The sequence below is a fragment of the Salmo salar genome, chromosome ssa28 (assembly GCF_905237065.1).
Source record: "Salmo salar chromosome ssa28, Ssal_v3.1, whole genome shotgun sequence".
NCBI lineage: Eukaryota > Metazoa > Chordata > Actinopteri > Salmoniformes > Salmonidae > Salmo > Salmo salar.
In genome coordinates this window covers 29,331,341-29,356,819 of record NC_059469.1, presented here as the reverse complement: position 1 = coordinate 29,356,819, position 25,479 = coordinate 29,331,341, and the positions used below count along the sequence as shown (strand labels likewise).

At 44.2% G+C, this 25,479-nt stretch overlaps 1 protein-coding gene and 1 non-coding gene across 3 annotated transcripts in view; one reads left to right on the top strand and one right to left on the bottom strand.

The window, feature by feature from the left end:
• LOC106589834 (dynein axonemal heavy chain 17) overlaps nucleotides 1–25,479 on the top strand; it is a 111,978-nt gene that overhangs the window by 78,825 nt on the left and 7,674 nt on the right. Inside the window, exons 62-74 of one of the 2 annotated variants that reach the window (XM_014180221.2) lie at nucleotides 68–272; nucleotides 11,128–11,292; nucleotides 11,381–11,521; nucleotides 11,644–11,814; nucleotides 12,050–12,172; nucleotides 18,862–19,055; nucleotides 19,134–19,282; nucleotides 19,373–19,500; nucleotides 22,305–22,532; nucleotides 23,551–23,742; nucleotides 24,459–24,638; nucleotides 24,759–24,941; nucleotides 25,031–25,213. In XM_014180221.2, coding sequence (XP_014035696.2) covers nucleotides 68–272; nucleotides 11,128–11,292; nucleotides 11,381–11,521; nucleotides 11,644–11,814; nucleotides 12,050–12,172; nucleotides 18,862–19,055; nucleotides 19,134–19,282; nucleotides 19,373–19,500; nucleotides 22,305–22,532; nucleotides 23,551–23,742; nucleotides 24,459–24,638; nucleotides 24,759–24,941; nucleotides 25,031–25,213 — 2,242 coding nt within the window. The remainder of the gene's footprint in view (nucleotides 1–67; nucleotides 273–11,127; nucleotides 11,293–11,380; nucleotides 11,522–11,643; nucleotides 11,815–12,049; nucleotides 12,173–18,861; nucleotides 19,056–19,133; nucleotides 19,283–19,372; nucleotides 19,501–22,304; nucleotides 22,533–23,550; nucleotides 23,743–24,458; nucleotides 24,639–24,758; nucleotides 24,942–25,030; nucleotides 25,214–25,479) is intronic. The other variant, XM_014180222.2, reaches the window with a different exon arrangement.
• LOC123731485 (U7 small nuclear RNA) lies at nucleotides 17,928–17,980 on the bottom strand. The gene has a single exon (XR_006762638.1). It is a non-coding gene; the product is annotated as a U7 small nuclear RNA (small nuclear RNA).

The window sequence follows — 25,479 nt, the reverse complement described above, 5'->3', positions numbered from 1 at the left end:
ATATTTCTTTGCTGTCCAATAAAAAAAGAATTGTCCTTCAGTCTTTCTCATGCATTCTGTCTGGCAGGTACATCCGGATAGGAGACAAGGAGGTAGAGTACAGCCCTAGCTTCCGTCTCATCCTGCACACTAAGTACTTCAACCCTCACTACAAGCCTGAGATGCAGGCTCAGTGTACACTCATCAACTTCCTGGTTACCAGAGACGGGCTGGAGGACCAGCTGCTAGCCGCCGTGGTCGCTAAGGAACGGCCAGACCTGGAAGAGCTCAAGGTGACAAAAAGCCTTTTTTTTTATACCTAGAGCTAGCATGCGTCCTTTGTTCTGATCGGATCTACATTCTGATTGTAGCTGTTGCATCTACACATGGTAGTAAAATGTCTCTTATCCGTCCACTGTGTCCACATTGTGACCAGATATCCTCCCTGTATGCAAATTATTTAAAAGGTATTCTTCCACACTTGTAAGCCTGCATTTATACGGGCAGCCCAATTCTGATATTTTTTTACACTAATTGGTCTTTTGACCAATCACATCAGATCTTTAAAAAAAAAAAATGTCAATTTGGCTGCCTGTATAAACGCAGCCTAAGATATCTCACAATGCCTGTCTGACTACTTCCGGACGTGGTCGGGAACATCTAATCACAATCCAATCACAATGTCTTTTAGTTGTCTACACCTGTAGAAGACATATTATAGGTAGGGGTGTAGAGCGTGGGGGAGCGGCGCTCCCTTACTTTTTCCAATTTGAGAATACCTAGAGGTGGCAACTATTTCTGGAAAAAGTATTCTAAATCAAATATATTAAATAACCACTCAAATTCCATGAAAAATTATAGAATGACAAACCAAATAAATATGTATAGCAGCCTAGAGTTAGGTAAATGGTGGTTTGTTCCCTGTCTTCTCTCTGGCGGTGGGGAGAAGAATGAAGAACTGTAGGCTATGGCGGAGGCCATGCTGGGTGGCGAGCTCTTTCGGTCTAACTTCGAAGCGCACTTTGAGCAGGCCAAATCCAACTTAACCAGAACAGCAACAGACAGAAAACGGCTGTCCTCAAAACGGTTTGTTATGGACTTGGGCCGTCTTGTCCTAAATTCAGTTTTCCATGGTCTTAAAAAATGCGACCGGAGATGAATACAGTGTTTCCGCTATGTTGTGCAGCTGCTTAATTGTTGACACCATGACAAAATCTGAAGGGAAAAAAATAAACATAAAATCATAGCCTACTCCTACCGAGGCGCATTTTCAAGATGCTAGAGAGCTCCCACATGTAGCCTACAACTCTGTGTGTGCATGGGCCACTGCAAGTCTGCTGTTGCCAGATCAGAGAGTAAGGTAGGCTACAAAATAGATAGCCAATTCGAAACATTGCTTGTTGCTAGGGTAGTTAGTTCACTCGTTAGCTTGCTAGTTAACTATTTAGCTATTAAATGATTTGGTCGGGCCTCCCGAGTGGCGCAGCGGTCTAAGGCACTGCAGTTCTTGAGGCGTGACTACAAATCCGGGTTTGGTCCCGGGCTGTGTGGCAGCCGGCCGCGACCGGTAGACCCATGAGGCGACGCACAATTGGCCCAGCATCGTCCGCGTTCGGGGAAGGTTAATCCAGACGGGATTTCCTTGTCCCATCGCACTCTAGCGACTGTTGTGGCGGGCCGGGCGCATGCGCGCTGACTCGGTCGCCAATTGTACGGTTTTTCTTCCGACACACCGACACATTGCTCGCTTCCGGGTTAAGCGAGCAATGTGTCAAAAGCAGGGCATCTTGGCAGGGTTGTGTTTCGGAGGATGCATGGCTCTCGACCTTCGCATCTCCCGAGTCCGTACAGGAGTTGCAGTGATGGGACAAGACTGTAACTACCAATCAGATATCACGAAATTGGGGAGAAAAAGGGGCAAAAAAAATAAGAAAATAAATTGGGTGAAACAGTATAGTGCATTATCTTCATAATTCCTATAATGAAATGTGTCTGTCCTGCCCATGTGCCTGTTTCACTGGGGCATGCTGCAGTGATAATGAGCAAGCCACTTTTTTTTTTTCTTTTTTTTTTCTCCTGATTCTAGCTATAAGAAAACACAGCTATCCTGTGTAATAATACTTGACACAGTTGAAGAGAGGATGTTCTCAGGTTTGTGCAGGTATATTTTTTATTTCTCAGCTGTGTATTTTACAACCAAGAGATTTGATTTGATATGGATTTAAGATACTGAGACGCACGGAATGAGCATTGGCCTCAAAATTAGTATTAAATTGCATTTCAAGTGGCATTAAAAAATTATTAAATTCAACTTGATGGAACCTGCAGATACCCTTGTAATAAATAAAATAAACAAAACACAAACAACGGATCCACAAGAAAACAGAGTCAATAACACCTGAGGAGAGAACCAAGGGGAGTGACAGATATAGGGAAGATAATCAAGGAGGTGATGGAGTCCAGGTGAGTGTCATGAGGCCCAGGTGCTCGAGACGATGGTGACAGGTGTGCAGGATAATCAGCAGCCTGCTGACCTAGAGGCCGGAGAGGGAGTATTCGTAACAGTACCCCCTCCCCGACGCCCGGCTCCAAACGAACCCGGGGATCAGAAGCGGACCAGTCACCCCTGCTGATGTTCGAGAACCTGTCACGCCAGCTGAGGCGTGGGAACTTGTCGAGTCAGCTGGGGCGCGGGAACCTGACAGATTGGTTGAGGCAGGGGAGCCTGGCGATCTGGTTGAGGCATGAGAACCTGAAGAGCCAGTGGAATCAGGGGAGCCTGGCGATCCGGCGGAGGCATGAAATCCTGACGAGTCGGCTGAGGCAGGGTAGCCTGGCGATCTGGCTGAGGCATGATAGCTCGGCGATCCGGCTGAGGCAGGGGAGCCTGGCGATCCGGCTAAGGCATGAGAGCCTGTAGCAGTTCCCGGACCAGACGTCATTGCTCTGACACAAAAAATGAAATACAAAAAACACTCCCTGATGCTTCCCTTAGGTGAGGTGTTATTCTGTAACGAGTGCACTGAGAGTCGGGAAGCAAGTTTAGGGAGGGAGTGTTTTTAATAAATAATATAAACACAAAACACAAACAATGCACCAACATGAAAAGAGTCAATAACACCTGAGGAGAGAACCAAGGGGAGTGACAGATATAGGGAAGATAATCAAGAAGGTGATGGAGTCCAGGTGAGACAGGTGTGCGGTATAATCAGCAGCCTGATGACCTAGAGGCCAGAGAGGGAGTATACGTGACAACATCAAATCAATTGCATGTGCTCTATTGCTCTGAATTTGCTCTCAATTGATAATTGATAATATTGGAAGAAAAAGTACAACAAAACAAAAATCTGTGTGGCCCTCTGAATGATTGTTTCAACCCAAAGTGGCCCCCTAACAAAAAATTGTGAGTAACACTAGTGAAAGGAGCATAAACTGCACTGATTCCAGCAAAATATGCCAAGGCCCTGAAGAATGAGCTGCCTCAGGCTAGCTAGCAGGAAAACAACGACAAAGGACACATATTCAATGTATTGGTATTTAGCTATGTTTTCAGCGATTGTAGGGCTCTAGCCATTAAATTCTGGTAATTGTCTTGCCCCCATGCGTTGCCTCAGTGAACGGTCCTTGCTATCCCTCCCTCTCTCCCCATTGAAGTTGACATTTAAAATGGTAAGGGATTAAGGTTTCGCATAGGGACATCCCAAGGATCCCAGATAGCACTAACCTTCAGTGAAAGGTGTCAAGTACTCTCACAAGGCTAATTAGCTGGCTAGCTAACTAGCAATTGTCATGTGAATTTGGACCAGTCCCTTACAAATGACAATGAACCCATACATCAAAACATAATTCAAGAAGATAATTCAAGAACATTTAATTGCACATTCCTATGAAACTGATTGAATTCAATCAAATGATTGGCATGCAGTTTGGGTAAAAACAGTCAAAAGTGATTGACAGTGATGATGGCCTATTTTGAAATTAGGTGTGCCTAACTTAGTGTCTTAGGATATTAAAAGTTATTGAGACAATATGTGTGGGCATAGGCAGACATTGCAATTGGAGGGTGTATTTTAGCCATATTCTATATTGGTAGGCTACATCTGTCGGTACAACGTTTGGTTGAGGAAATTATGACGTCAATTACTTTTTTTTGTGCTCCCTCAACTACAAAAATAGTACTACACCACTGATTATAGTACACAATAATATGCAATTATGAATGTGAGATGCATTCAATAGAAAGGCTGAATCAGCTTAGCTTACTACAGTATCCAGTGTTAACGTAAGGAAATAAGGCTTCAGACAGATGTGAACACAATACTGACTTAAAATTATATGCTGTATGTAATAGGCTTCTATTACATCTATTACAAAACACATAATGCAGTATAAGAGAACATGAATTAAAAAGCAGAATACAGCTGCAGTGTCTACACTGCTACACAATACAAGTTATTCTATGCAAACATAGACGGTAAACTATAAAGTGGCCTGCAAGGACACGTGACCACTGCAAGGCGCAATAACTGCATACTCACGTTTTTATTACGCCTCATGTCCGCCAAATGCATCAATCTCTGCGTTTCGGCGGTAGTCATTGATTGTCAATGGAGCAGTCCACAACGCTACATTGGGGGTGCGGCACTAGGCTGCGGTGCGTTCTGTGTACCGCATGCGTTCAATACGTTCAACTCCTGCGCGTTGCTTTACAGTGCGCTGGCACAAACAGAAGTACACACACAGACTCCAACTAGCTAGCTTTTAGCTAGTTGAAAAGCAAAGCACATGTGCATCAAGTATGGAAAATGCGGGCTAGGCATTGGGCAAAACACATATGCATCTGGTGGACATTGCACATTAGTCGTATAGGGATACACTGTCCAACGACATGCTTACTTGCAGGTACCTTCTTGACAATGCTACAACAATAAGAAATAATAAAATATAAGAATACGAACATAAAGAAAATTGCTTAGTAGAATAGAATAAACATTTTAGCGTAAGTATAATGCAGGAATGCACAATTTACAGTCCAATATGAACACGTGTTTTGGGGAAGGGAGGAATTGAAATGTTTACTCAAAACAAAAGGTTGTAAAAGTATGCTTGACATTTAGAGAATAAATCATATCTAGTGTAACGGTCGTCGTACGTAATGGACCAAGGCGCAGCGGGTCGAGTGCTCATAATTACTTTTATTGAACACAAACAAAACAAGAAAAACGATCGATCGAACGAACAGGATTGCAGGCTACACATACAGCTATGCAAACAACAACTTCCCACAAAGGGACAGGTGAAACAGGGCTACCTAAGTATGACTCTCAATCAGCAACAACGATGTACAGCTGTTCCTGATTGAGAGCCATACCAGGCCAACAAAGAAATACACAACATAGAAAACCATAGAAATACAAAACAAGAACATTACCCAAAAACCCCGGAACACATAAATCAAACACCCCTCTTACATAAATACATATCCCATTAAACCCCGAACCACATAAATCAAATACCCCCTGCCACGTCCTGACCAAACTACAATAACCAATAACCCCTTATACTGGTCAAGACGTGACAGTACCCCCCCCAAAAGGTGCAGACCCCGGATGCACCTCACACAAAAATAAACACAAAATAAACCCCCCCAAACTAAAGGGAGGGAAGGGAGGGTGGCTGCCGTCACCGACGGTTCCCGTGCTACACCCCCCCCTCCCCAATCCTCCTACTGTGGAGGTGGCTCAGGCTCTGGCCTGAGTCCACCACCTAACCTGTCCACCCCCGCTGTAGACCTCGGGCAGAGGCACGTCGCTGTAGACCTCCGGCTGAGCCACGTCGCTGTAGACCTCGGGCTGAGGCACGCCGCTGTGGGCCGACTCTGGGAGCTCCGGACTGTGGGCCGACTCTGGGAGCTCCGGACTGTGGGCCGTCTCACTCGGTTCCGGACTGTGGGCCGTCTCACTCGGTTCCGGACTGTGGGCCGTCTCACTCGGTTCCGGACTGTGGGCCGTCTCACTCGGTTCTGGACTGTGGGCCGTCTCACTCGGTTCCGGACTGTGGGCCGTCTCTGGATGGGGCACTGTCGCCGGAAGCTCTGGACGGGGCACTGTCGCCGGAAGCTCTGGACGGGGCACTGTCGTCGGAAGCTCTGGACGGGTTACTGTCGTCGGATCGCTCTGGACGGGGACTGCGCACTGAAAGCCTGATGCGTGGGGCTGGTAGTGGAGGTACCAGACTGGAGACACGCACCCCAAGGCTAGTGCGGGGAGCAGGAACAGGACGAGTTGGACTGGGCTGACGCACTGGAAGCCTGGTGCGTTGGACTGGTACTGGAGATGCCAGACTGGATACACGCACCTCAGGGCTAGTGCGAGTAGCAGGAGTAGGACGAGCTGGACTGGGCTGACGCACTGGAGGCCTGGTGCGTGGGCCTGGTACTGTCTTCACCAGACGGCTAGCACGCACCTCAGGACAAGTATGGAGAGCTGACTCAGGTGACATCAATTTTAAGACACGCTCCATAAGGCGAATGTCGTGCCTAAAACGCCAACACAGCAGCTCTCTCATAGTTTTCTCCTCCAATTTTCCCATCAACTCCTACTACTGAAGTAGTACTTGAATGTATTTTTACTTAAATACTTTACACCACTGCTCAATTGAGATAATTTCCACACTGCCACATAGCGCTGCACAATATGGGCAAATAATCTAGGATTTATTTTTAACCAAATGTTGCAATTGCAATTTGACTTGCGAATTCGAGCAAAACTGTTGGAATCATGGAAATAGAATGACTATTCCAATTCTATAGTTAGAATATAATAGTGAGCACTTTGAATACAGTGTTGTTTGAGATGAACTAAAATGCCAGGTAGGCGTTATTGTGACAGGGCAGGAACTCAAGTTTTGATAAGTGTTTCCTAGGGGACCATATAAGCTTTGGCTACATTGCATGCTTTCTCTTAGCAACTTCGTGTAGCTAACATATTCTTGCTTTGGATATTCCTCTTTGATTTAGAAGATACTGTTGCATAAACAACATGCTGATTTAGGTGTTCACCATCACTGGTATTATCAGGCTGTATTAGCTAGCTACGTTTGTTCTTACTCAGTACATTTATTAGCTAGCTAGCTATTAGTATTAGCGGCTAACATTTTGTGTCTCACAAGATTTAGGGCAACTTGCTAAGAAAAGACAAACTAGCTGTTTGCTGATGTAAGAAACACAAGCTACTGGTGTCATTGTAGAACGCTAGTGGATTTATATTAAGAAGCAAAGTGAAAACAGCATTGTTATCAAGATTTTTGCATGTGCTGCATTGATCATGCAGACTTAACAAGTGTCTCCTGGTTGAGGAGCATCTAATGCGCTCCTTGAGTGACAGGGGGCGTGGCTAGGTCTGTGTGGAAAGAGATGACTGAAGTAGCGAAGTACACTATAAACATTGACATTACACATGGCGTATCACATTTAACAAACCAAACATTAAAATACCGGTATAGAAGGTAAAGTAAAAAATCTAAACCGGTCCATGCATCAATACCGGATACGTTATACTGCCTACATGGTTCTCAACCCCTTCCATAGTACACAGTAATTATGCTAACTTCTGGAGGACATTCTCCAACCTTCAGAGCTCTTGCAGCATGAACTGACATATTGTCCACCCAATCAAAGGGTCAGAGAATTCATCTAGTACTGAAAGCGTAAACTACAGCTTCTAACATTGTGGCAACAGTTTGGGGAAGGCCCTTTCCTATTTCAGCATGACAATGCCCCTGTGCACAAAGCGAAGTCCATACAGAAATGGTTTTCAGAGATCGGTGTGGAAGAACTTGACTGGCCTGCACAGAGCCCTGACCTCAACCCCAGTGAACACCTTTGTGATGAATTGGAACGCCGACTGCGAGCCAGGCCTAATCGCCCAACATCAGTGCCTGACCTCACTAACGCTCTTGTGGCTGAATGGATTCAAGTCCCTGGCAGCAATGTTCCAACATCTAGTGGAAAGTCTTCAAAGAAGGGTGGAGGCTGTTATAGCAGCAAAGGGGGGGACCAACTCCATAAAACCCATCTGTTATATATCAAGTCAAATTTGTATGGCCTTAGCTTCTCCTTCACCCAAATCCAGATAGCAGATGTTCTGAAAAAGCTGCAAAACCTGGACCCGTACAAATCAGCTGGGCTAGACAATCTGGCCCCCCTCTTTCTAAAATTATCCGCCGCCATTGTTGCGACACCTATTACTAGTCTGTTCAACTTCTCTTTCGTTTCGTCCGAGATTCCTAAAGATTGGAAAGCTGCCGCGGTCATCTCCCTCTTCAAAGAGGGTGACACTCTAGACCCAAACTGTTACAGACCTATATTCATCCTGCCCTGCCTTTCCAAAGTCTTCGAAAGCCAAGTTAACAAACAGATCACTGACCATTTCAAATCCCACCATACCTTCTCCGCTGTGTAATCCGGTTTCTGAGCTGGTCATGGGTGCACCTCAGCCACGCTCAAGGTACTATCATAACCGCCATCGATAAAAGACAGTACTGTGCATCCGTCTTCATCGACCTAGCCAAGGCTTTGACTCTGTCAATCACCGTATTCTTATCGGCAGACTCAACAGCCTTGGTTTCTCAAATATGACTGCCTCGCCTGGTTCACCAACTACTTCTCAGATAGAGTTCAGTGTGTCAAATCGGAGGGCCTGTTGTCCGGACCTCTGGCAGTCTCTATGGGGGTAACACAGTGTTCAATTCTCGGGGAGACTCTTTTCTCTGTATATATCAATGATGTCGCTCTTGCTGCGGGTGATTCCTTGATCCACCTCTACGCAGACAACATCATTCTGTATACATCTGGCCCTTCTTTGGACACTGTGTTAACAAACCTCCAAACGAGTTTCAATGCCATAAAACACTCCTTCCGTGGCCTCCAACTGCTCTTAAACGCTAGTAAAAACTAAATGCATGGTCTTCAACCGGTCACTGCCCGCCCGTCCAGTATCACTACTCTGGATGGTTCTGACTTAGAATATGTGGACAACTACAAATACCTAGGTGTCTGGCTAGACTGTAAACTCTCCTTCCAGACTCATATTAAGCATCTCCAATCCAAAATTAAATCTAGAATCGGCTTCCTATTTCGCAACAAAGCCTCCTTTACTGACGCTGCCAAACATACCCTCGTAAAACTGACTATCCTTCCGATCCTCGACTTCGGCGATGGCATTTACAAAATAGCCTCCAACACTCTACTCAACAAGCTGGATGCAGTCTATCACAGTGCCATCCATTTTGTCACCAAAGCCCCATATACCACCCACCACTGCGACCTGTATGCTCTCGTCTGCTAGCCCTCGCCACATATTCGTCGTCAGACCCACTGGCTCCAGGTCATCTATAAGTCTTTGCTAGGTAAAGCTCCGCCTTATCTCAGCTCACTGGTCACCATAACAACACCCACCCGTCGCACGCGCCCCAGCAGGTATATCTCACTGGTCATCCCCAAAGCCAACACCTCCTTTGGCCGCCTTTCCTTCCAGTTCTCTGCCGCCAATGACTGGAACGAATTGCAAAAATCGCTGAAGTTGGAGACTTATATCTCCCTCAGTAACTTTAATCATCAGCTATCTGAGCAGCTCACCGATCGCTGCAGCTGTACACAGCCCATCTGTACACAGCCCACACACCAGTATTTCTACTTGCACATCATCTGCACATCTATCACTCCAGTGGTAATTTGCTAAATTACAATTACTTCGCTACTATGGCCTATTTATTGCCTTACCTCCTTACTCCATTTGCACACACTGTATATAGATTTTTTCTATTGTTATTGACTACTTTTGTTTATCCCATGTGTAACTCTGTGTTGTTTTTTGTCGCACTGCTTTGCTTTATCTTTACCAGGTCGCAGTTGTAATTGAGAACATGTTCTCAACTGGCCTACCTGGTTAAATAAAGGTGAAATAAATAAAAAAGAATTAAAATATAGGGGCTTGGTTTGCTCACAGCTAACTTTATGCAACTGTGGGTGAGAGTGTCATTCCAGTTTATCTAATCTGTTGTGTTATGTCATTAAATGTTTGGTATTTGGTATTTTGATTAGGATCCCCATTAGCTGTTGCAAAGCAGCTGCTACTTTTACTGTGGTCTACACAAAACATGACATAATACAGAACATGAATAAACAAGAACAGCAAGGACAGAATTAAATACATTTAAAATAAGACAAATAGAACTAAATGATTGTGTACTGACTCAACACAGAAAAAAACAGAGACATTTTCTAGGCTTGCCTTCATCTATTACGTTTACATTTTAATATATTGCATTTACATTCAGTAGCATCCATCAGTTAAATATGACTATGGCTTGTAACGAAGGCTTTGTGTCAATTGAGAACTGTTGACTTAATCAGTGGTTCTCAGTTCTCCTCAGGGACCCCCAGCCATGGCAGGGCTAGCACACCTGATTCAACTAACACAATAATACACCTATGGAATTTTAACAATTTAATATGGCTCACCAGAATAAAAAACCCTGTATGGTTCTTCAAAAGGTTCTTTGTAGAACCTTTGAGATCGAGAAAGGTTATTTATAGAACCATTTTCCATAAAGATAAAGAACCCTTTGCTATTTAGAACCTTTTTAATGATTCTTTGTCGCTTAGGAAAGGGTTCTTTATAGCACCATAAAGGTTTATTTGAGAACCTTATGAGCATGGTTCTTTATAGTACCTTCAAATAAGGGTTCTATATAGCACCCCAAAAGGGATCCGCTATGGTTACAAGCCAAATAACCTTTATTTGGCACTGTAGAACCATTTGTGTGTGTGTAGAGAGAGGGCAAGCCAAATCAATCAATGAAAAATGATATCCAATAAAATTGATCTGGTTTGTGACAACAACAAAAAAGTCAGTTCCCCTGTCTTCAAGTGTATTTCTTCAGGATGAGTGGTAGGTGGTGTGGCTCCGGGGTGAAGTGTTGGGAACCACACAACTTGAGCTAGGATCAGCTTCTACATTCCCCAACCATTTTAACCATTAGTGGGGAAAATGCAAAACGGACCCAAGATCATCATCTAAGGGCACCTTTACTCTACTCCGGGTGCTGTGACTAACCCGTCCCCGTTGCTCTGTGATGTGTATATAGGCTGAGCTGACCAAGCAGCAAAACAACTTTAAGATTGTGCTGAAGCAGCTGGAGGACTCCCTGTTGGCTCGCCTCTCGGCCGCCTCCGGCAACTTTTTGGGAGACACCGCCCTTGTAGAGAACCTGGAAATCACCAAAGCAACCGCCACCGAGATCGAGGAGAAGGTAGACACACACACAAACACACTTTCTCTAATGATGGTCTATTATGGTGTGAAGGTGAGTGGAGAGTGTTTGGGTTTGTGGCCTTCAGGTGCGCGAAGCAAAGATAACAGAGGTTAAGATCAACGAGGCCAGAGAGAACTACAGACCTGCGTCGATACGAGCTGCTCTGCTCTACTTTATCCTCAACGACCTGAACAAAATCAACCCCATCTACCAGTTCTCCCTCAAGGTAACACTCCACAGGACTTTAGAATCACACTCTCAATACTCATGACTTTATTATCAACCTCAGAACTAATAATATTTTATGAAAACTTGGTTTTGTGTGTGTGTGTCTGTCTGTGTGTGTAGGCCTTCAGTGTTGTGTTTGAGGTGGCCATCATGCTTACAGAGCCGGCGGACGAGGTGAAACACAGAGTGAACAACCTGATAGACCAGATCACCTACTCTGTGTTCATGTACACCAACCGCAGTCTGTTTGAGAGGGACAAGCTTACCTTCATCGCTCAGGTCGCATTCCAGGTCAGAAAACACACCAGACAGACTAGTGAATAGGGTGCCCTATGAGCCCTGGTCAAAAGTAGAGCACTAAATAGGGAATAGGGTACCGTTTGGGACACAGACAGAATGACTTTTGACAAAATAGGAACTTACAGAATCAAAGTGACATTTGGTGACACACATAGGCCCATATACTTACGTAGAACATTTCTGCTTGGTGGATGAGAATACTATTCATATATGTGTGTGTGAGTAGATCTTGCTGATGAAGAAGGAGATCAACCCTACTGAGCTGGACTTCCTCCTGAGGTTCCCGTACAAAGCTGGCCTGAGCTCTCCGGTCGACTTCCTGGCCAACCAGGGCTGGGGTGGCATCAAGGTGGGCACAGCCCAAACACACACGCACACATACTCTACACTCTCAGAAGAAAGAGTATGGTTAGGGTACAGTATTGTAACCAGGGGTACAAAAATATCAACATTTGCATAATGTCCTTTCAGAGGTACACATATAATCTCACATGGTACTGTGCGGTACCTTTTAGGGTACATGTGCGGATAATCTATTATAATGGTATATTTTGAATATAAAGGTACAGTCATCACACACACTCAAATGCCTCACCCATCATTATAATACACTGGTCAAAAAAATAAAGGGAACACTTAAACAACACAATGTAACTCCAAGTCAATCACACTTTTGTGAAATCAAACTGTCCACTTAGGAAGCAACTCTGATTGACAATAAATTTCACATGCTGTTGTGCAAATGGAATACACAACAGGTGGAAATTATAGGCAATTAGCAAGACACCCCCAATAAAGGAGTGGTTCTGCAGGTGTGGACCACAGACCACTTCTCAGTTCCTATGCTTCCTGGCTGATGTTTTGGTCACTTTTGAATGCTGGCGGTGCTTTCACTCTAGTGGTAGCATGAGATGGGGTCTACAACCCACACAAGTGGCTCAGGTAGTGCAGCTCATCCAGGATGGGACTTCAATGCGACCTGTGGCAAGAAGGTTTGCTGTGTCTGTCAGCGTAGTGTCCAGAGCATGGAGGCGCTACCAGGAGACAGGCCAGTACATCAGGAGACATGGAGGAGGCCGTAGGAGGGCAACAACCCAGCAGCAGGACCGCTACCTCCGCCTTTGTGCAAGGAGGAGCAGGAGGAGCACTGCCAGAGCCCTGCAAAATGACCTCCAGCAGGCCACAAATGTGCATGTGTCTGCTCAAACGGTCAGAAACAGACTCCATGAGGGTGGTATGAGGGCCCGACGTCCACAGGTGGGGGTTGTGCTTACAGCCCAACACCGTGCAGGACGTTTTGCATTTGCCAGAGAACACCAAGATTGGCAAATTCGCCACTGGCGCCCTGTGCTCTTCACAGATGAAAGCAGGTTCACACTGAGCACGTGACAGACGTGACAGAGTCTGGAGACGCCGTGGAGAACGTTCTGCTGCCTGCAACATCCTCCAGGATGACCGGTTTGGCGGTGGGTCAGTCATGGTGTAGGGTGGCATTTTTTGGGGGGCTGCACAGCCCTCCATGTGCTCGCCAGAGGTAGCCTGACTGCCATTAGGTACCGAGATGAGATCCTCAGACCCCTTGTGAGACCATATGCTGGTGCGGTTGGCCCTGGGTTCCTCCTAATGCAAGACAATGCTAGACCTCATGTGGCTGGAGTATGTCAGCAGTTCCTGCAAGAGGAAGGCATTAATGCTATGGACTGGCCCGCCCGTTCCCCAGACCTGAATCCAATTGAGCATATCTGGGACATCATGTCTCGCTCCATCCACCAACACCACGTTGCACCACAGACTGTCCAGGAGTTGGCGGATGCTTTAGTCCAGGTCTGGGAGGAGATCCCTCAGGAGACCATCCGCCACCTCATCAGGAGCATGTCCAGGCGTTGTAGGGAGGTCATACAGGCACGTGGAGGCCACACACACTACTGAGCCTCATTTTGACTTGTTTTAAGGACATTACATCAAAGTTGGATCAGCCTGTAATGTGGTTTTCCACTTTAATTTTGAGTGTGACTCCAAATCCAGACCTCCATGGGTTGATAAATTGGATTTCCATTGATTATTTTTGTGTGATTTTGTTGTCAGCACATTCAACTATGTAAAGAAAAAAGTATTTAATAAGATTATTTCATTCATTCAGATCTAGGATATGTTATTTTAGTGTTCCCTTTATTTTTTTGAGCAGTATATTTCCCAGCATGCTCTGTTGCAAGTTTATTTTTTAGAATTGTTTGTTTCAATGTGTATTTTTGCATGCACATTGATTGATCTTATGCTACACAAAGATAAATGAGAACAAAGAAGGAACCCGCACACTGCTCTTGATAGTATCACTGCTCTTTAATAAGCTTTACGTATCGGCCTCAAAAGCTCTGACGAAGGCCGTGAGGCCGATACGTAAAGCTTCTTAAAGAGCAGTGTGCGGGTTCCTGCTTTTTTCTCATCTTATTCAACTGTTACCATGCACCTGCAAAAAAGATAGCTCAGACGTGCGAGTGCCTTTTGATTATTTTTTTTTTTACACAAAGACAAATAACATACATTTTTCTAAACTAATCCAAGCTGTTAGAAGTTGGACTTATTGCCAGAGGTGGGACCAAGTCACTATTATTTGAGTCACAAGCAAGTCTCAAGTCGGGTCCCAAGTAGAACCGATCAAGACTCGAGTCAAAGTCGTGCATTCTAAGAGTAAGTCAAGTCACAACTTTTCAAGTCAAGTAAAAAGTAAAAAGTAAAAAAAAAGATATATACAGTTCAAGTCAGAAGTTTACATACACTTAGGTTGGAGTCATTAAAACTCTTTTTTCATCCACTCCACAAATTTCTTGTTAACAAACTATAGTTTTGGCAAGTCGGTTAGGACATCTACTTTGTGAATGACACAAGTCATTTTTACAATTGTTTACAGACAGATTATTTCACTTATAATTCACTGTATCACAATTCCAGTGAGTCAGAAGTTTATATACACTAAGTTGTCTGTGCTTTTAAACAGCTTGGAAAATTCCAGAAAATGATGTCATGGCTTTAGAAGCTTCTGATAGGCTAATTGACATAATTTGAGTCAATTGGAGGTGTACCTGTGGATGTATTTCAGGGCCTACCTTCAAACTCAGTGCCTCTTTGCTTGACATCATGGGAAAATCAAAATTAATCAGCCAAGACCTCAGAATTTTTTTTTAGACCTTCACAAGTCTGGTTCATCTTTGGGAGCAATTTCCAAACGCCTGAAGGTACCACGTTCATCTGTACAAACAATAGTCCGCAAGTATTAACACCATGAGACCACGCAGCCGTCATACCGCTCAGGAAGGAGACGCGTTCTGTCTCCTGGAGATGAACGTACTTTGGTGCAAAAAGTGCAAATCAATCCCAGAACAACAGCAAAGGACCTTGTGAAGATGCTGGAGGAAACGGGTACAAAAGTATCTATATCCACAGTAAAATGAGTCCTATATCGACATAACCTGAAAGGCCACTCAGCAAGGAAGAAGCCACTGCTCCAAAATCGGCATAAAAAAAGTAGACTACGGTTTGCAACTGCACATGGGGACAAAGATCGTACTGTTTGGAGAAATGTCCTCTGGTCTAATGAAACAAAAATAGAACTGTTTGGCCATAATGACCATCGTTATGTTTGGAGGAAAAAGGGGGAGCACGGGGGTGGCAGCATCATGTTGTGGGGGTGCTTTGCTGCAGGAGAGACAGGTGCTCTTCACAAAATAGATGGCATCATGAGGGAGGGAAATTATGTGGATATATTGAAGCAACATCTCAAGACATCAGTCAGGAAGTTAAAGCTTGGTCGCAAATGGGTATTCCAAATGGACAATGACCCCAAGCATACTTCCAAAGTTCTGGCAAAATGGCTTAAAGACAACAAAGTCAAGGTGTTGGAGTGGCCATCACAAAGCCCTGACATCAATCCTATAGAAAATTTGTGGGCAGAACTGAAAAAGCATGTGCGAGCAAGGAGGCCTACAAACCTGACTCAGTTACACTAGCTCTGTCAGGAGGAATGGGCCAAAATTCACCCAACTTATTGTGGGAAGCTTGTGGAAGGCTAACCCGAAACGTTTGACTCAAGTTAAACAATTTAAAGGCAATGCTACCAAATACTAATTGAGTGTATGTAAACTTCTGACCCACTGGGAATGTGATTAAATGTCAGGAATTGTGAAAAACTGAGTTTAAATGTATTTGGCTAAGGTGTATGTAAACTTCAGACTTCAACTGTATGTATACATGCAACGACTTGTTCAACTACAAATCTTTGTCTATCGAGGCTACAGGACAGCCCTTTTCATTATTTTGTCTACAACATATTTTTGTTAGCAGCCTATGTAATTGTAAAATATAGACCTTGTAGCACCAGAAGGCAAGGCAGGTTGACGAGCTCAGAGTGTACATTTATTTACAGGTCTTGGTGATCCAATGGTGAAAGCACCATATCATACAAAATATACATGGGGAATAGCCTCTGTATCAGGCTTAAACTGCCCTATCTGAGAAACCAAATAGAATTTGTCTAACAGGAGCTCAAACAAGTAGGCCTATATAATAAGTACTTGGCTCCCAGGACCATACAATTACCCAATTGGCAATTATAACCAATAAAATGGTTCTACAATGTTAAAGGAAATGTCCACATCCATTGCTACGTTGGTCTTACTTAGACGTAATTATTATTAATGATATTCCAACACCATGCATACATGGAACAATCATTTGATCTTATTCAACGTTCTGACTCCAAAGCGTGGAGCGCAGGCCATGTCGCCTATTTGTATGCGCACTAAGGCGCAACAAAAATGACAGACATTGGACAGACACGCGCAACTCTGCCATAACCCGGGAAACATGAACAAATGAAACTATATATTGAATTAAATAAACATAACTTCTACCTCATGAGTCTTGCGAATGTTCATGTGCACTATAAACATCACGCCCACTGTGAGCAGGGTAAGAAATGGTTGGCTATAAAATGAAAATGTATCGTAGGCCTATCAAACAAGAAACAGAAATGTCTACGTGTTACAGTAAGGCAATGGAATGATGAAACGCTAGCAATTATTGTAGTATTAGATGGAATATAGATTTACCACATAGGGCCTATGCATTTAAACGTGTGAAAGCAACAGCAAATATTTTATTTCAACAAGAGGAAGAAAAAAAACTACTGGCAGGAGTATGGAGACTGCACGTGAAGAGCAGCGCCTCTTCGCCACAGTAATATTTCATTTTAACAACACATTCCAAATACAAGCTTCATAAGTAAATGATCAATATTAAGCAATTGTTACATACCAAAAGACCATTAGACCTATGCTAGTAATTGTTGCCACCATTGCTGGTGAGCTTGCAAAGTAAACAGTTCATATTCTTGATCACCAATTTTTTTTGGAGCTGCATATTTATTTATTATGGCAATCCTCTCACTACAATTTGACGTTTGCGCTTCACCGGAAACTATAGCTGTACAGCAAATCAACAATCTGTTGCTAGCTCACCCCTGTTTTGATTGATAGTTTGCTGGTCCAATCAAAGTGCCCAGTGTGCGTTTCACTTGCCAATCTCTAGCGGGTTTTTTTTTTGCAAGGGCGATGCTGCTGCTACTGTCTCTGGCTGCGTGTAGATTAATACACGTAGCCAAACCATATACTTGATGAATCTATTATGATCAAGATGAACAATCAAGCATGGAGCAATCAACTATTCAGTGACCATTCGTGCCCTGTGGGTTGGGGCATTTTTATCCAATGGGGACATGGCTATGGTTGCCAAAATAATGGCCTGCCCAACATTTTTGTACATGCCCCTAAGCATCCCAAATTAAAAAATACTATAGTATACAATGGTATTAATTAGATAGTATTTACTGTAGTGTTTTTGTGGAATTTACTGTAGGATTCACTGTATAGTTTTTTAATACTGTAGTATTTACAGTTAATTATAGTATAACTACTGTAGTAAGATAACTGAAGTATATACTATAGTAATTCATGTAGTGTTTTTGCGGATTGTAGTGTACTGTAGTATTTTTGCAGACATTACTGTAGTATTTACTATAGTGTTCTTGTTTTATTATCTTTGACATATAAGTGGGCTTTCTCCTTCAGGAAACCTACTGGAGAAATACTAAAAGAGTACATTTTCCAGTCTGTAGGTAGGTAGGTAGGTAGGTAGGTTGTACTGGGGTCTGAACAGATAGTTCAGAGCTTCTGCTCTTTTCTATAACCTGTTGGGAATACAATATATACTTGGCATTTACTTGGCATTTAGCTTTCTCACTTATCGGTGGCACAAATTGTGAAATGGGGGAGGGGAATGGGCATGGTATATGCAAATTAAATACTGTAGTATTTACTATATTTTAAAAAGTGTAGTGTTTTTGCTGACTGCAGTATTTACTATAGTATACTACAGATTGCTATAGAATTCTATAGTAATTACTGTAGTATTCTATAGTAAACTTTAGTATTTCATGTGGGATGATGGGATGTTAATTGCTTAATTAACTCAGGAACCACACTTGTGTGGAAGCACCTGCTTTCAATATACTTTGTGTCCCTCATTTACTGAAGTGTTTCCATTATTTTGGCAGTTACCTGTATGTAATGTGTTGTCATAAAGAGTTTAATTTCAATGATAAAACCATGTCTCTGTCACTAGCAAAAACAGTCATGGGTGGTACTGGTAATAACTCAGATTTACTTGAAAGACACCCTGGGAAATTTGCAAAAAGGCTTTACACCCTACAGTGTTAAAACAACACCCCAAAACCTTTTTGCCACTTAAAAGGAACAAATGACCTTGTCAATGTGATGGTACCCTAAAAAGGCAAGGGTACATTGATGTACCTATAACTAAAGGTACAAATTACGTACCACTACAGTGACAAGCGTTTGTACACCTTTATTTCTGAGAGTGTACCGACAATCACACACACACACACACTCTACTGACACACACTATCCACCTGCAGAGCTGAGTAATAGAGGTTTGTGTATGTGTGTGTGTGTGTGTGTGTGTCAGGCCCTGTCGGAGTTTGATGAGTTTAAGAACCTGGACCGGGACATGGAGGGATCTGCAAAGCGCTGGAAGAAGTTTGTTGAGTCGGAGGCTCCGGAGAAGGAAAAGTTTCCTCAGGAGTGGAAGAACAAAACGGGCCTCCAGAAACTCTGCATGATGAGGTGTATGAGACCGGACCGGATATCCTACGCAGTCAGGTACAAGACACACACACCAGTGTAAAGGAAGCAGATGTTTGTTCTGGTAATGTTGAGTGTTTGTTCTGTGTGTTGTAGTACCTTTGTGGAGGAGAAGATGGGTACAAAGTACGTGGAGGGGAGGAGCGTGGAGTTCGCCGTATCATTTGAGGAGAGCAGCTCGTCTACTCCCATGTTCTTCATCCTCTCCCCGGGAGTCGACCCCCTCAAAGATGTGGAAGCTCTAGGTCTGTACACGCACGCACACACACACTTGCTGTAGGACCTTGAACCCTATCTGTTTCATGTCTAACCTGCCATCCTGTCATTTGGTCCAGGTAAGAAGATGGGTTTCACCTTTGACAACGGGAAGTTCCACAACGTGTCTCTGGGTCAGGGCCAGGAGGTGGTGGCCGAGGCTGCTCTGAACATGGCAGCTAGAGAAGGACACTGGGTTATACTGCAGGTACACTGAATGGGCACCACTTACTCCTTACTCACAGGCTGGAGTTTGAACAGCGTGCAAGTTATTGTCTTCATCTCAAATGGAACCCTATTCAACTTTATAGACCGGAGAATAGTAGGTTCTTATGTAAATGTTTTATTTTTTGCCTAATTCCATACATTCTTTTCCCCAAATTCCATTTTCTCCATTTAGTTTTCAGGTTTTCACTCTCAAAATCACACTTTTTTAACCCCAACATTGTCTGTTCTAAGTCCACAACAATACTTAAACCACATCAGGAGACCTATTTTGAGGTTTGGGAAAAATATAAGAAATGTTCATTTTTGGATGTAGATGCGCTTTAATTCAAGTGTGCACCAGCAAGTTACTTGTTTGGTTAGTAGTGTTTCTGTAGTGCACATGTGATTGCAGAGTTTGATAAACAAATCGCCACTGCATTAATGCAAATAATCATAATATCGTTCTGTCAGGTCCACATAGACTACTTTGTAGTTAACATTTCATTGTTGAAGGTTATCATTGGCATCATCACTAAAGGCTACTAGCCAGCAGATCCGACCCGCTTGCGTACAGCTGCACTAGGGTTGGCCAGGCTTCCTGTGTAGATTAAGACACTGCAGTTTACTTAAAGACTAGCAGTCGTTCAATCTTCTCGGTGTAACAGTTGGGATAATGGGACAATTCGAAGTACCCCGCATTTCTCACCCCTTGATTGAGGTACGTTTTCCGAGCCATATCTCATGCCAGCTCCTCTGTGTCTTAATCTACACAGGAAGCCTGTCCGATCCTAGTGCAGCTGTAAGCAAGCGCGTCGGATCAGCTGGCTAACGGCTACATAAAGTAGGCACACACAGAGGGGCATTACCGCATTGCCTCTTCAGAAAGTTGGAAGGAAAATAGGAATCAATGATGCATTTTGTTAATCTCTTATGATAATCTTGGGCAAATTCATAGATTTTCTAATAAATTCAATATATTTAGTTGATTTCCTACTAAGTTCAATACATTTTTGAATATTATTGAATTCCGTTTTAATGTCTGAATTCCATGATTCTGTCTGCGTTCTCCGCATGGCAGATTTGATAGGGTCCTATAATAGGGGTGCCATTTGGGACACATCCATTGTCATGGAATATTTTGTTCCAACGTGAAGGATATTTTTTCCTAATGCTTTATATGGCTCTGGTTGTTATTAAACTGCATTTGTAACCTCATATAGACTAGTTATAGACTAACTACAATGAGCAAAAATATAAACGCAACATAGAAAGTTTTGATCCCATGTTTCATGAGCTGAAATAAAAGATCCCAGATAATGTTCGATACGCACAAAAAGCTTATTTCTCTCAAATTATGTGGACAAATATGTTTACATCCCTGTTAGTAAGCATTTCTCCTTTTCCAAGATAATCCATCCATCTGACAGGTGTGGCATATCAAGAAGCTGATTAAACAGCATGATCATTACACAGGCGCACCTTGTGCTGGGTACAATTACATTTGACATTTTAGTCATTTAGCAGACGCTCTTATCCAGAGCATACATTTCATACATAATTTATTATTATTTGTATTTATTTTTAAAAGGCCATTCTAAAATGTTTTGTCACACAACACAATGCCACAGCTGTCTCAACCATTGAGGGATTGCAATTGGCATGCTGGCTGCAGAAATGTCCACGAGAGCTGTTGTCAGAGAATTGAATGTTAATTACTCTACCTTAAGCCGTCTCCAACGTCGTTTTTGAGAATTTGTCAGTACATCCAACCAGCCTTACAATCGCAGACCATGTGTAACCACGCCAGCCCTGGACCTCCTACATCTGAGACCAGCTACTGGACAGCTGATGAAACTGTGGGTTTGCACAAGTGAAGAATTTCTACACAAACTGTCAGAAACCGTTTCAGGGAAGCTCATCTGCATGCTCGTCGTCCTCACCAGGGTTTTTACCTGACTGCAGTTCAGCATTGTAACCAACTTCAGTGGGCAAATGCTCACCTTCGATGGCCAGTGGCACGCTGGAGAAGTGTGCTCTTTACAGATGAATCCTGGTTTCAACTGTACCGGGCAGATGGCAGAGAGCGTGTATGGTGTCGTGTGTACGAGCGATTTGCTGATGACAACGTTGTGAACAGAGTGCCCCATGGTGGCAGTGGGTTTATGGTATGGGCAGTCAAAAGCTATGGACAACAAACACAATTGCATTTTATTGATGGCAATTTGAATGCACAGAGATACCGTGACAAGATCCTGTTGTTTTTTTCTTCCGCCGCCATCACCTCATGTTTCAGGATGATAATGCACGGCCCCATGTCGCAAGGATCTGTACGCACTTCCTGGTGGCTGAAAATGTCCCAGTTCTTCCATGGCCTGCATACTCAACAGACATGTCACCCATTGAGCATGTTTGGGATGCTCTGGATCGACAACTTGTTCCAGTCCCCAACAATATCCAGCAACTTCGCACAGTCATTGAAAAGGAGTGGGACAACTTTCCACAGGCCACAATCAACAGCCTGATCAACTCTGTGTTGCACTGCATGAGGAAAATGGTGGTCACAACAGATACTGACTGGTTTTCTGATCCACGCCTCTACCTATTTTTAAGGTATCTGTGACTGTATTCCCAGTCATGTGAAATCCATAGATTAGGGCCTAATGAATTTATTTGAATTGACTGATTTCCATACATGAACGGTAACTCTGTAAAATCTTTGAAATTGCTGAATGTTGCGTTTATATTTTTGTTCCGTGTATATGGACTACTCGGCAGGTATTCAATAATAAACTCTCCCCTTTGTAGAACATCCACCTGGTGGCCAAGTGGCTGGGCAGCCTGGATAAACTAGTGGAGCGCTACAGCATGGGTAGCCATGATGACTATCGCGTGTACATGTCAGCTGAGCCTTCGCCCACGCCAGAGTCGCACTACATCCCCCAGGGCCTGCTGGAGAATGGCATTAAGATCACCAACGAACCGCCCACCGGCATGCAAGCTAACCTGCACAAGGCCCTGTATCTCTTCAACCAGGTAACACATACGTATGCTCACACACACAAACACTGACTTTACAAAACATTAAGAATGATGCATACTTTCCTAACCCCAAAATGTGCCTAAATAATCTACAAGATCAGAGTATTTTTACCAGTTGGCGCTGAAATGGAGACAACTATGCATATACACTGAGTTTACAAAACATGCTCTTTCCATGACAGACTGACCAGGTGAACCCAAGTGAAAGCTAGGATCCCTTATTGATGTCACTTGTTAAATCCACTTCAATCAGTGTAGATGAAGGGGAGGAGACAGGTTAAGGATTTGTAAGCCTTCCCTTGAGACATGGGTTGTGTATGTGTGCCATTCAGAGGGTGAATGGGCAAGACAAAAGATTTATGTGCCTTTGAACGGGGTATGGTAGTAGGTGCCAGGCGCACCGGTTTGTGTCAAGAACTGCAACGCTGCTGTGTTTTTCACACTCAACAGTTTCCCGTGTGTTTCACAGCCTTCCCTGTAGCTCAGTTGGTAGAGCATGGTGTTTGCAACGCCAGGGTTGTGGGTTCGATTCCCACGGGGGGCCAGCACAGGAAAAAAAAAAAAAGAAAAGTATAATAATGTTTAGAAATGAAATGTATGCATTCACTACTGTAAGTCGCTCTGGATAAGAGTGTCTGCTAAATGACTAAAATGTAATGTAAATGTAAATGTATCAAGAATGGTCCACCACCCAAAGGACATCTAGCCAACTTGACACAACTGTGGGAAGCATTGGAGTCAACATGGGCCAGCATCCCATGTTGAAATCATCGTCCTCAGTTTGTGTTTTATACTCTTTGTTTTAACAAACACGTCATGAGCGGTGGCCATGGCATGTGTCCATATAAAAGACAATGAAAGGGTGTGAAAGTGAGGTTGTCTGTTTTTAATCAGAACTCAATATTAGGAAGGTGTTCTTAATGTTTGGTGTACTCAGTGTACAGTACATGCACACACTTAAATTGAATTTGAGTTGAATGTAATCTCTTCCCTATCTCTACGTGTGTGTTAGGACACTCTGGAAATGTGCTCTAAAGAGTCAGAGTTCAAGGTGATCCTGTTTGCGTTGTGCTACTTCCACGCTGTGGTGGCTGAGAGGAGGAAGTTTGGAGCTCAGGGCTGGAACAGATCTTACCCCTTCAACAACGGAGACCTCACCATCTCCGTCAACGTGCTCTACAACTACCTGGAGGCCAACTCCAAGGTGAGTGAGTGACTGGCATCACCAACTACCTGGAGGCCAACTCCAAGGTGAGTGAGTGAGTGACTGGCATCACCAACTACCTGGAGGCCAACTCCAAGGTGAGTGAGTGACTGGCATCACCAACTACCTGGAGGCCAACTCCAAGGTGAGTGACTGACTGGCATCACCAACTACCTGGAGGCCAACTCCAAGGTGAGTGAGTGACTGGCATCACCAACTACCTGGAGGCCAACTCCAAGGTGAGTGAGTGAGTGACTGGCATCACCATCTCTCAATCAGCCTAGCGCTTTATGGCCCTGCTGCACAACAGCCATCAGCCATTGAGGGACTGCTTCCTTTGAAATCAATGAAAGCTGCTATACTGTTTGCGTTGCATCGTGTCCAGTGTCAGTTTCTAAGCTCAAGAATCGCTGAGGTTCAATGCTCGATGGCTGACGTGCGCATTCATTCTAATCAAATACGTTGATTTTGGTTGGTTTCTGTGTAGCAGGTAGAACGGCACATTGGTGGCGATGCTTGTAGTGTGTGTCTGACCCCACTCGCTCTCTCTCTCCCCCTTCTTCTTTCTCCATTTCTCTCTCCCTCCATTCTCTCACCCCACCTCCCCCTCTCTCCCTCCATTCTCTCACCCCACCTCCCCCTCTCTCCCTCCATTCTCTCACCCCACCTCCCCCTCTCTCCCTCCATTCTCTCATCCCACCTCCCTCTCTCTCCAGGTGCCGTGGGACGACCTGCGCTATCTGTTTGGGGAGATCATGTACGGCGGCCACATCACAGACGACTGGGACAGGAAGTTGTGTCGTACCTATCTGGAGGAGTATGTCAGACCTGAGATGCTGGAGGGAGAGCTGTACCTCGCACCCAGCTTCCCTGTACCACCCAACTCTGACTACAAGGTTTGGAACACACACACACACACACACACACACACACACACACACACACACACACACACGATAACACCCTTGAAAACAAAAATGATTGTTACCTATCAGTAACCCTCAGTGTGTGTCCAGGGCTACCATATGTACATAGATGAGGTGCTGCCTCCAGAGAGCCCCTACTTGTACGGCCTCCACCCCAACGCTGAGATTGGCTTCCTCACCATCACTTCAGAGAAGCTGTTCCGCACCGTGCTGGAGATGCAGCCCAAAGAGTCGGACGCAGCCGGGGGAGGAGGGGTGTCCAGAGAGGAGAAGGTATGAAAAACACCATCACCACACCTCAGAGCCTTTAAGTAACCCCCACTAGAGTCCTGACCTGTGTGTGCCTGTGTTTTCCCCTACAGGTGAAGGGCATCCTGGATGAGATCCTGGAGAAGCTACCAGATGGTTTCAACATGATAGAGATAATGGCCAAGGTGGAGGAGAGAACTCCCTACATCATCGTGGCCTTCCAGGAGTGTGAGAGGATGAACTTCCTCACCAAGGAGATCACGCGCTCTCTCAAAGAGCTCAACCTCGGACTCAAGGTACGGGAGAGACAGAGTGTGTATGTGTGTAACATGACATCACAGTGGTTGTCTGTAGTCATACTGAAAGGAATGGTGTGACCGATGTTCTCTCAAATTCTTTCCAGCACTGAGCAAATTTCAGGTCTGCTGAGCGCAAATTTGAACGTTGTGAAAATTCTGTGCAACTTCCAGCGCACGTTTACAGTGAACAATCAGGCTGTACCCACTTTAAGTTACAGTTTTAACAGTGGTCAAGTAGGCTACTGTGGCTATTTGATCATAAT